Here is a 12,111-nt window from a genome sequence, read left to right on the forward strand (position 1 = left end):
CTCTTCCCTCCCATCCTGATCCCCAGCTCCATTTTGCCCCACCGACTCGGAGAAGGTGTGGCTTTTTAAATTATTGTCTTTAATGACTGTTTGATAAGCATCTCTGCTCCTGGCTGCTATCTACTCCATCGCTCACATTGATGTCAAGGAGTAAAACTGTGCATGCACGACGTTGGCAGCAAACACAGCCATTTATAAATAGCTGAGGCCTGAGTGCCAATCCTTGTGGCTGTTTATTCTTACTTTATTTTCTGTCCATTAATGAATCCTCGATCCTTGCTAACACACTCCCCTAATCATGAACCCTGATCTTGTGAAACAATCTCTTGTGTGACACCTTATTCAATACCTTTTGAAAATACAAATATATTACAGCCACTGGTTCTGCCCTTACCTACCCTGCTAGGTACACCCTCAAAAAAAAAAAAAAATTCTGATATGCCAAACACAATTTCCCTTTCTTAGAACCATGTTAACTCTGCCTAATCATAATTCTGATTTTCTAAGTTACCATGTTGTCGTCCCTAATCACAGATTCTAGCATTCCTGCTTCTACCAATGTTAGACTAACTGGTCTAAAGTTCCTTTTTTTGATCTCCCCATTTTCTTGAATAATATGGCTGCATTTGCTACATTTTAACCTGTGGGGACTGTTCTATAATCTAAGGAATTATGGAAAATCAAAATGAATGTGTTCATAATTTCTGCAGTTGCAGCTTTTAAAACCATGGACCTGATGGACAATATCCTAGGGAATTTGCCAGCTTATAGTTGTATGCATTTCCCTTGTACTTTTTACTAATATTAATGGCTTTAGACCCTTGGGGCAGAATTTTCTGCCTGTCGGGCGGGCCGGTTGAGGGTGGGCATGGAGCTGCCTCAGGGAGATTAAGTTCATATTGAAATATTTAAATAAAGGAAGGTAAAAATTATTTAGACATGTCCCTTCATGTGACAGTGTCACATGAGCTGGCACATGTTTATGAATGGTGCCAAAAATATTTATTCATTTAATAAAACCTTCAGGAAACCTCGTCCCACCCATGGATGAGGTTTCCTGAAAAACGCGAAGGCTGCTTGGGCTCTTCGCCTGCCCGCCAACCTTAAGGTTGGAAGGGCAGCGTTGACAATTTCTTTAATTAGTTTTTCAGTCTCAACAGTCCTTTGACCTTCAGCGGGCACGCAGCTGCCTAGTGTGTGCCTGCCGAACGGAAGATCTGAATGACACGCAGTGACATCGGTATGCACGGCCGACGTCACCATGCGTCATTTTATGCATCGGCGTGCTGGGCCCACCCATGCATGCCGACTTGAAAATTCTGGCCTTGGGGTTCCCCACTGTTTCCAGTATGGTTTTTTTTTGTCATCTGTTGTGAAAATTGGGACAAATTATTCGTTTAACATCTCTGCCGTTTCCTTATTATAATTTCCCCGTTGTAATTTCTTCTGTTTCTGCTTCCAAAGGGCCTATCTTTGCTTTCACTGACCTCTTCCTTTTATAAACTTGTAGAAGCTCTTACAATGTTTTTATATTTCTTGCTAGTTTACTTTCATATCCTATATTCTCTGTTTTCCATTTCTTGGTTAGCCTTTGCTGATTTGGACAAAAATAACTTGCCTCTCAGGATTGCCAACTGTCCTCCTAAATTTGCAAATGTAGTGAAGCACCGTTTTTCCGCATACTCTGTGTCATCCAAGAACTCCGGTTCAGCAGCGAGTGTCCTTTGCACCTTTTTGTGTTCTAACCATTTTCCATTTTTAACTGCTTTAGGTGAAGCACAGTTAAAACATCTCTTATGTATGTTACTGGTGCTCATCCTGCTTTGTGCAGCAGCCAATATTACTAATAAACTGTATTTCTAGTCTGGTGAGATAATGGGCCCAATTTTAACTCTACAAGTTGATGGGTTTGAGTGAATTAAAATTTCTCCCAACATCTTTTGCAATCTCTTGAACATACACAAAAAACCATGAAATTAAACCCGAGAGACAAAGTCAGTTCTTTTGTCTCGTGGTGAAGTTCCACTGGGCCACACCACAGACTTAAATTTAGACAATTTCTTTGCTTCTGAACTCTTTGGCTATCTGCTTGTGGTTTTTGGCCAGGCTGCACACTTCCTTAGCTGACAAATCAAGCCAATCTCCTTGGCACTTCTGAACTGCCCACAGGAAACAATCAGTGATGATTACCCCATTGCTAATTATCTGTATTCTTTCCTTCCATGGGGTGCAGTGTGAACAAATTTGACTTGTAGTTCACGCAGTTGAGTTGGAAACTGTATAGGCAGATGAGGAGGAGGGCGGGTGATTGATATCTATATCGTGCCCTTGCTAAAAGGTCAGAGTTTTGACTTCCTAAATGTTGATTTTCTGTTCTAGGATCGAAATACCTTTCATCGGTTTGATAAATTCAATGCTAAGTACAACCCAATTGGTGAATCGATTCTTCGTGAGATTTTCATCAAGACCGATAATTACATTGAAGGCAAATATTTTGGTCACATTATAAAGGTTAGAGTTGCAGAGACTTTAAAGATTGTGGAAGTTTTGCAGATTATGTTTTCTTTTCCATGTTTAGTTTAATACTTTTTCCCTTTGTTAAATATAAGTATTAACCGCATCCCTTTGATCTAGGTATGTTGCACACTATCTATGATGGATGTGGACAACCCATTGGTTTTCTCTCTCCCCAGCTGTACAGAGTAACTTTTCTCATTGAGGTGCTTCTTGTGACAGAGGTTGAGATCAGGAAGTTAATGCATGTATAGTCACATGGCAAACCATTGCCTTGCCTCGTGTGGTGTAATGTGTTTGGCTCCACCACTTATATTTTCTGTTGAAATTAAAAACACGGCTATAATGTCATAAATGACCTGAAATGCCATAGTGATCTCGAGGAAACTATTTCCATATTCTCTTTGAACAGGGAGGTGTCGAATCTCAATGTGTATGCTTAACCGAAATGTCAATGATGTGAAATGACAAATGTGTAGTTTAAGCAAAAAATGAAGATGGACAGGATAACTTGTTTACCCACTAATATTCCTTGCATATTATTCTTTAGACAATTTCCAAAAAATGTGTTTTCAATTTTACATGCTAAATGAAGAGTGACAAAGTATGCTCAACTTGTATCCACTCCTACTTCATGTTTGCACAAAATGATGCACCATTTTGAAAAAGGGCTCCCCACAAGAAAAATAAATGTACTTGGCCAAAATATTGGTTCTTTGAGTCAGTTACTGCCCTTGCTTGGGGAATCAGAGAGTATAATTCCACATGGAAGTGAGACATTTCTTTCTCAAAAGAAATAGAGAAGGTAGAGCATTACAAACAGTTCACCTGTGCCATCTAATGGCATTGGAAGAGACCTGGGTGCTCAATGTCAGATTAACCTCTTGTTTATTGAGTCATGCAAATGTGTTCAAGCTTTTGTCTTTGTGGGCCATATAGCTATATACCATTTAGTCTTTGACCCACATATGAAGATTAAATCCATGCCCATGTTAAATGTCATGCAATTTAAGTTGTTGAGTTTAACAGATCTTGGTACTCTGATTTTGGATGGATCCCCTAGTGGGGCAACACCATTAAAATCAGCCCTTTCTGAACTTCAAGGCCCTCTGATTCAAACACCACAAACCAATAAATGTGCAATTGAAATTTTATTGATTGCCGAAGCACTATGTCATGTGCCTGAAAATCCCTCCCTAACAACGCAGTTGGAGTACCTACACCGCATGAACTGCAATTAGGGATGGACAATAAAAGCTGGCCTTGCCTACAATACTCACATTCAAAGGAAAATTTTTTTTTTAAAAACTGGACATTTGAAATAAAACTAGAAAATGCTGGAAATGCTCAAAGTCAGGCAACATCTGTAAAGTGAGAAACAGACAAAGTTAATGTTTTCAGGTTGATGACCTTTCATCAGAATTTAAAACAATTGAGATATGGAGTGTACTGTTTCTCATCTATTTGACACCTTATGTCGTATTGTATGAAAGGGATGTAAAGGTAAAACTGCAACAATAGTAGTACAGTGCATCATAACACCTAAATTGCTGTGCCATGGAGTAGGTTTCTTGATAATCTTCTATGCTTGACCTTGATTTCAGCTGTGCCACTGTAGAACAGCCTCGGGTAGAGGTCAGACACAGGAGGGAGGGAAAAGTTAAGGGAGAGCAGCCACCCAGTAAGATGACATCTTATACTAGTATCAGTGCAGCCTGTGTGTGGATTGTCTGGGTTGGTGGGTTATACTAGATACTCTAGAAAAAGGAAAGGGATGAAAGCCATCTGCTTTGAAAAATATTTATAATTGTCACAAGACAGTCGCCAATTCTTTTCTTGTATCTCATAGGAAGTGATGGAAGATCTTGAAGAAAGTAAGTACCAGAATGCGGAGCTGCGCTTGTCTATATATGGTCGTTCCCGGGATGAATGGGATCGACTGGCAAAGTGGGCAGTGAAACACAGAGTCTACTCCAACAATGTGTGCTGGCTGGTGCAGGTACCACGGCTTTTGTAAGTATTATCATGTGCTGTAAAGCCGCAATTACTTAAACTCCAGACTATCTTTTATCTTGGGCAGAATTTTACGTCCCGTGGGCACGCACCCTACCCGATCGGACATAAAATCGTGCGATGTTTCACTCAGTGGGCGCGCGCAGCAGTTGTAATCACACCCACTGACTATTAAGCCCCTTAACGGCACAATTGAACATGATTTTGCATGGCCTGTCTAACCTTACGTTTGGCAGATGGGCCAGTGGGCCAGGTGGCCTTTACGTTTTTTATGAAACTCCATCCAAGGGTGGGATGAAATCTCTGTTTGGAAATAAAATAAAAATAAGTATCTGGGGACAGCATTTTTATGAGGTATGCTTTCTGGTGCTTGATTGTGCTACATGGACATTTTTTCCAGCTTTTCTAAGCTTTATTTTATTATTTGCAGATCTGCAGCTCCTTGAGGCAGCTGCCAGCCTTCTCTGAACTGGCAGCTGCCTCAAGGAGCTGCAGATCTGCAAATAATAAAATAAAGCATAGAAAAGCTGGAAAAAATGTCCATGTAGCACAATGCTCATCCATGCCTGCGGTGAGGTCTTTGTCCGCCCTCTTCCCGTCCCCACCCTGGCAGCGCTGAGCTTCTCGGCGCACGTTTCACGCTGGCTGGCCATAAATTAGCCAGTCAGCGTGAAATCGTGGTCGGAGGCCCCTTTCCCAACTGCTCCCTGGCCCGTTGATCGCACGTGCCCGATGAGGGAAAAATTCAGGCCCTTCAGTAAAGGCAATGCCCAAACCTGATAGGGGTGAAATTGGACATGGGCGGTGGCGCAAAACATTTTAATAGCATTATGTGACATACCTGATATTCAGCTCTGTCCTCAGTTGTGTACACTGTTTTTGTTTGGACTTATTAGTTTAATGATTTAATACAGTCTGCATGCTTTAATGCAAAGCAAACCAGATGAACCCTGAAGAGCAAATCGATCTATTATTTCAAATTCCTGTTGTGGTTTTCAAAACTAATAATGTGTAAACTATTTATTACATGATCTTGGATATCATCCAGTTTTAAAAATTGCTGTACATGTTTCAGCACAAGGGACTTTTTAATAATATAGTTTAGAACCATTAATAAGCATTTGATTATGCAAAACTCTTAAGTAAACCTTTCAGGATTTGTTGAGATAATGGATGCTGTAGAATCACTATAGGAATGAGTTAAAAACAAAAAGCTAAAAGCTACTGCGGATGCTGGAAATCCAAAACAAAAACAGAATTATCTGGAAAAACTCAGCAGGTCTGGCAGCATCGGCGGAGAAGAAATCAGTTTACGTTTCGAGCCTTCATGGCCCTTCGGCAGAACTGTTCAAAAGCCGTGGTACCTTCTGTTCTGCCGAAGGGCCATGAAGGCTCGAAACGTTAACTGATTTCTTCTCCGCCGATGCTGCCAGACCTGCTGAGTTTTTCCAGGTAATTCTGTTTTTGTATAGGAATGAGTTATTCAACTTCATATTGAATTGCTTTCAGTGATGTCTTCCGCACAAAGAAACAGCTGAGCAACTTCCAAGACATGTTGGAGAACATTTTTATTCCCATCTTTGAAGCGACAATTAATCCCCGCGATCACCCAGAACTTCACCTGTTCCTTCAGCACGTGAGTATATTGAATATGTAAGTGGGAGGAGGGTGACATAGTGCGAATGGCTCTTGGCTCCAGAATGGAAGCCACAGCTTGTGCTACTTGACAATGCCTGAGGCAGAGAATTGTAATACAGAACCTGGATTTCACTCATTGGCATTATGTTTGCTACTTAGCACAAAGCTGTGACATCCTCTCCAAAAAAAAAGTTGTCGCTTCAGTTTGAGTTGTGAGACAAAACATTATTATCATTGTTTTACATTTTACAGTTCCAAAATTCTGCCTTTTTTATATTTTGATTCTATTTGCTTAGTAAAAATTAAGTATACAGGATTCTGTTACAAGAGAGAGACATACCACAGGTCCTGATAATGTTGATAAATAATTCTCACTTCTCTTATGAGCTACTTGAATCTGTGTTGCATGCTGTCAGTCACTTTGATCAGGCTGCTCTGCTAATGTTTAGTTCATGTTATATAAACAGCTGCTAAATATTAGAGAGCAAAGTTCAAGGAAGATTCAGCTTTGAGGATAGTTTGTTCCCCTTTAACTATCAATGGGGAAATTAACATGCAATTCTGTGCCTTTAGCAGAATATGAGTTGAACATTTTTGGGATGGACCGTGTGTGCCTTCATCTGTAGATGTTATAATGGATTTTTTTTAAAAAACCTAATTTATAATATTGGATTTTTAGTTTCTCTGCCCTTGTATGTTATTCCTTTTCAGATGGACAGAGTTCAAAGTCTTCCACTGCTGCTGTATTCACAGTTTCAATGTGGCCAAGGGCAGCTCTCACTACAATTTCTAAATTCCCCTCATCGTGGAGCGCTGAGATTACCTTGGTGCACTCCCCTGTGGCTATGCCCACGATCAGCAAAATTAAGTGATAAATTGACAGATGTAAAGCTGTCTTGCAGTGTGCTGGAGAATTCCCTGTGCTGCCATCATCTTTACTAGCTTTTAAGGAGAATGACTTGGAAGAATGTACATAATGAATGGGATTGTCTTGCTTTTACAGGTTGTGGGCTTTGATAGTGTTGATGATGAGTCCAAACCAGAGCACCACATCTTTAATGCAGATTGCCAATTACCCGTGAATTGGACAGAAGACGATAACCCACCATATGCCTATTACCTTTACTACATGTATGCTAACATGACGGTCTTGAATCATCTCCGCAAGTATGGGCTTGATTCCAAATTACTTTTGTAGCTTAACATTCTTGAGATACTTAAAGATAAAGGGAATCATCTTTAAAGTACTCCATACAATTTATAATATGTTTCTCAGAAGAAATAAACTCGGTGATGGATGTAACTCTTCTGGCTCTGACAGACTCTCGTTACATTGAATCCCGATCAGGATCTTTCCTCCTTTTGCATGTTGACTCTGCAGCTCTAAAATAATCTTAAAAACTCACTTCACTCACTACCAACTGACCCATGAAATTTTCTCGCAATTATCTACCTTTCATAAAATGTACATTTTTTTTCCCCTGAAGAATGAACCAACATGCTTTGATATTTGTGTAGATGGAAAGGGAAGTCTTTTCAGACATATATTACCCTTGATTTTCCTTTTTAACTTGTGCTTTTGGTAGAATTTCACTTAAATCAAAATTTGACTTCACTATGGTCAACAAAAATAAAAGCAAATGCAGCAAAGCAGATCTGATTTTCAGCTCTGGTTTCATTATTTGAAATATAGCCACTTAGTGAATCGATAGCCATCTTTTTTGAAAAAGCAAATCTTACAAGCACTTAGAGGTAGAGATTCATATTGTGCATCTCAAATTTATTGGTAAAGTTATATTGTTCCTTAGTTATCGGTCACCTATTCCAGTAGTGTTAGTTTGGGCTAGAGCTGTGTTCAGTGCAAATTGGCAAAAATAGGGCAGCAGCATTGTTTGGGGATTTGCATCGAGTTTTATGTCATAGAAAAGAGCCATTTCAGCCCGACAACTCAATGCTGCTGTTTTTGCTCCATATGAATCACCCAGGAACATTAGGAACAGTATAAAAGTTAGAGTTAGGCTTTTTGGAAGTAAAATTAGGAAACACTTCCACACACAAGGGGTGGTACAAGTTTGGAACTTGTAGGCCATGTGGCCCCTTGAACTTGTTTTGCCATTCGAGTTAGATCATGGCTGTTTTACGACCTAATTCCATTTACCTGCCTTGCTCCATATCCCTTAGTACCTTTGATAAACAAAAATCTTATCAATCTCAGTTGAAAAATTAACTATTGATCTAGCATTAATTGCTCATGCGGAAAGAGTTCCAAACTTGTACCACCCCTTGTGTGTGGAAGTGTTTCCTAATTTTACTTCCAAAAAGCCTAACTCTAACTTTTATACTGTGCTTCCCCAGTCATAAACTCTCCAGCCACCAGAAATAGTTCTCTCTCCACCCTATCTGGCATCCTTAATACCATTACCAGGGGTATTATACCTTTAAAACCTTTGAAAACTTCAATCAAGCCATCGCTTAATTTTCTGAATTCCCTTGTTTGTGTAATTGTTCTTTGTAGTTTAACCCTTGAAGTCCAGGCACCATTCTGGTAAATCTATGATGCACTCACTCTCTTCAAGGCCAATAATGAGGGATATGTTCAATGTGTGAATTTTGGAAGTATATTAGAACAGAGCTGTGATAATTGTTGTAATTTCCTTTTCCAGGAAGAGGGGATTCAATACATTTGTTTTACGGCCACATTGTGGAGAGGCTGGTCCTATCCACCATCTCATATCTGGATTCATGCTTTCTCAGAATATTTCCCATGGTCTTCTGCTCCGAAAGGTAGGAACAAAAGCACCACCTGAGATTTATCTGTAAGGTCTTTTGAAAAGACATCACATTTGAACTACAAAGCTTGGTTTTACATAAGATACCTTTTCTAAGTGCAGCTAACGGACGTATCATAGAAGTTACAAACATAGATCAACAGCTGAATCCTCTTATGCACTTTGATGTGGTGATATGCCTAGCATCTTCTCATATCGTATACATGTGATCAGGAACTCACCAGATGCAAAAGTTATGTAAAGCAATGTGTTGGAGCATGCTAATGTTATGCAACTGTTCAAGACTTGAAAATATGCTTCTGTTGCTGTTCTTATCTGTGCATCAAGTCCCTGGCCTCTCTGTGTGTTACAGATTTGTATAGTGCCTCTGAATTAGGGAGGGCAAAAGTAGGCTAAGGCCTGTTAATCCCAGTGCCTGGATAAGGATAAGATGAAGCTCATATGATGTCCTCTTTTGGAAAGACTGATGACGTTCTGTCTGAGCTCAGTTGTTATCAGGGTTCTTGGCTTTTAAAATTGACCATTTTAGCACAACACAATCAACACCCCCAGGAGAGGAGGACTGGGGAGAGAATTGGATGAACTAGAAAAAAAAACACATCTGTCCAATTTCTGGTCAATGTATTGAAATTTTGGAAAAAAACTTCCAAAATCATATTGTCCAGAAGTTGCATTAAATAGCTTACTTTCCTTGGGTTTATTTCCTCTGGCACTCCTCTCACCACCTCCTCCCTTCTGATGCAACAATGGTGTTTCAGTACTTAGCAAAGTAAAACATGAGCTGATCTTGCACAATGCACTATAAGCAATCCTTTATCTGATGCCTTAGTTATTTATTTTAAATGTCCTACAAAATAAGGGATAGATGAATTTCCTAAAATGTGTTGAACTTGTTCATTATTAATATATACAGCATAATTTTAACTCTGTTTTCATTCTGTGCTGCAATATGCAAAATCACAAAATTGCCACTCTTCTGATTTGAAACATATTGGACGAAAGGAAATGGTGACAGTTGTTTAAGATATTGTAGCTTCTGCAGGATATAGATTTGAATTGAGACATAAGGGATGAACACTGTGTCTCAGCTGGCTATAAAGGGTACTTTTGCTAATTAGCTTAGGTCCACAGCACAAAACTGACTGCAGTTTGCCATTGATTGGCATTCCCCTTCAGTGAGACCTTACAAATGGATGGTTGGGGAATGGAACAATTAGTGATTTTACCATTGAGGTACAGTTAGGAGACTTTTACTCTGTTACTTCCCTGTGCTTGAGAAGTGCTTGATGTGCACATAGGATAATCGGAGTGGAAGAGTTTAATTCTCCTTTGCTGGCATTCTTCAAGAAATGTGCTCATTTAGAAAATGTAAAGTTGAATATGATCTCAAAATGTTGGTGTATTCTGAAACGTTAATTGCTGTGTCTAATTTGTAGGCTCCAGTGCTGCAGTATCTCTACTACCTGGATCAGATTGGAATTGCGATGTCCCCTCTGAGCAACAATAGTCTCTTTCTGAGTTATCATAGAAACCCACTGCCAGAGTATCTCTCCCGAGGTCTGATGGTGTCTCTCTCTACTGATGATCCTCTGCAATTTCACTTTACCAAGGTAAGGCAACCAATTGGAAATAGAAACTACAAAATTCTTTATGCGCAATAGTCAGCAACTGGTCCTTAGCTTTTATTAAAATTCTTGTATGGGATGTGGGCAATCCTGGCAAGAGCAGTATTTATTGCCCATCCCCTAATTGCCCTTGAGAAGGTGATGGTGAGCCGCCGCCTTAAACTGTTACAGGCCATGTGATGAAGGTACACCCACAGTGCTATTAGGAAGGAAATTCCAGGATTTTGACCCAGCGACAGTGAAGGAATGGCGATATAGTTCCGAGGCGGGATGGTGTGTGGCTTGGAGGGGAGCTTGAAGGCGGCAGTGTTCTCATGCATCTGCTGCCCTTGTCCTTCTTGCTGGTAGAGGTCACGGGTTTGGAAGGTGCTGTTGAGGAAGCCTTGGTGAGTTGCTGCAGTGCATCTTTTACATGGTACACACTGCTGCCACTGTGTATTGGCGGTGGAGGGAGTGAATGTTGAAAGTGGTGAATGGGGTGCCACTCAAGTGGGCTTCTTTGTCTTGGATGGTGCCAAGCTTCTTGAGTATTGTTGGAGCTGCACCTATCTAGGCAAGTGGAAAGTATTCCATCACACTCCAAACTTGAGCCTTGTAGACGATGGACAGGCTTTGGGGATTAAAGAGGTGAGTTACTCACCGCAGAATTTCCAGCCTCTGACCTGCTTTTGTGGCCACAATATTTATATGGCTGGTCCAGTTCAGTTTCTGGTCAACAGGTTGTTCATGGTGGGGGTTCAGTGATGGTAATGCCTTGAATGTCATGGGGCGATGTTAAATCCTCTCTTGTTGCAGATGGTCATTGCCTGGTACTTGTATTGCATGAATGTTACTTGCTACTTATCAGCCCAAGCCTGAACGTTGTCCAGGTCTTGCTGCATATGGACAAAGACTGCTTCCGTATCTCAGGAGTTGCGAATGGTGCTGAACATTGTGCAGTCAGCGAATATCCCCACTTCTGACCTTGTGATGGAGGGAAGGTTATTGATGAAGCAGCTGAAGATGGTTGGGCCTAAGACACTACCCTGAGGAGCTCTTGCAGTGGTGTCCTGGAAGTGAGATGATTGGTCTCCAACAACCACAGCCATCTTCCTTTGTGCTGGGTATGACTCCAACTAGTGAAGAATTTTCCCCCGATTCGCATTGACTTCAGTTTTGTTAGGGTCCCTTGATGTCATGCTCAGTCAGATGCTGCCTTGGTGTCAAGGGTAGCCACTCTCACCTCACCTTTTGAGTTCAGCTCTTTTGACAACGTTTGTACCAAGGCTGTAATGAGGTCAGGAGCTGAGTGGCCCTGGCAGAACCCAAACTGAGCATCAGTGAGCAGGTTATTGCTGACTAATTGCCCTTGATACCACTGTCAATGATGCTTTCTATTACTTTGCTGATGATGGAGAGTAGACTGATGGGGCGGTAATTGGCCGGGTTGAATTTCTCCTGCTTTTTGTGTACAGGACATAGCTGGACAATTTTCCACATTGCTAGGTAGATACCAGTGTTGTAGCTGCACTGGAACGCCTTGGCTAGGGGCG

At 40.8% G+C, this 12,111-nt stretch overlaps 1 protein-coding gene across 6 annotated transcripts in view; it reads left to right on the forward strand.

The window, feature by feature from the left end:
- The window catches only part of LOC144683392 (AMP deaminase 2-like), a 146,334-nt gene that overhangs the window by 114,971 nt on the left and 19,252 nt on the right, over positions 1-12,111 (forward strand). For all 6 annotated transcript variants that reach the window (XM_078546354.1, XM_078546352.1, XM_078546353.1 and 3 more), the window contains 6 exons: positions 2,380-2,511; positions 4,364-4,527; positions 6,037-6,163; positions 7,169-7,332; positions 8,829-8,949; positions 10,391-10,564. In XM_078546354.1, the coding sequence (XP_078402480.1) occupies positions 2,380-2,511; positions 4,364-4,527; positions 6,037-6,163; positions 7,169-7,332; positions 8,829-8,949; positions 10,391-10,564 (882 nt within the window). The remainder of the gene's footprint in view (positions 1-2,379; positions 2,512-4,363; positions 4,528-6,036; positions 6,164-7,168; positions 7,333-8,828; positions 8,950-10,390; positions 10,565-12,111) is intronic.

Source organism: Cetorhinus maximus, chromosome 8 (assembly GCF_964194155.1).
Source record: "Cetorhinus maximus chromosome 8, sCetMax3.hap1.1, whole genome shotgun sequence".
NCBI lineage: Eukaryota > Metazoa > Chordata > Chondrichthyes > Lamniformes > Cetorhinidae > Cetorhinus > Cetorhinus maximus.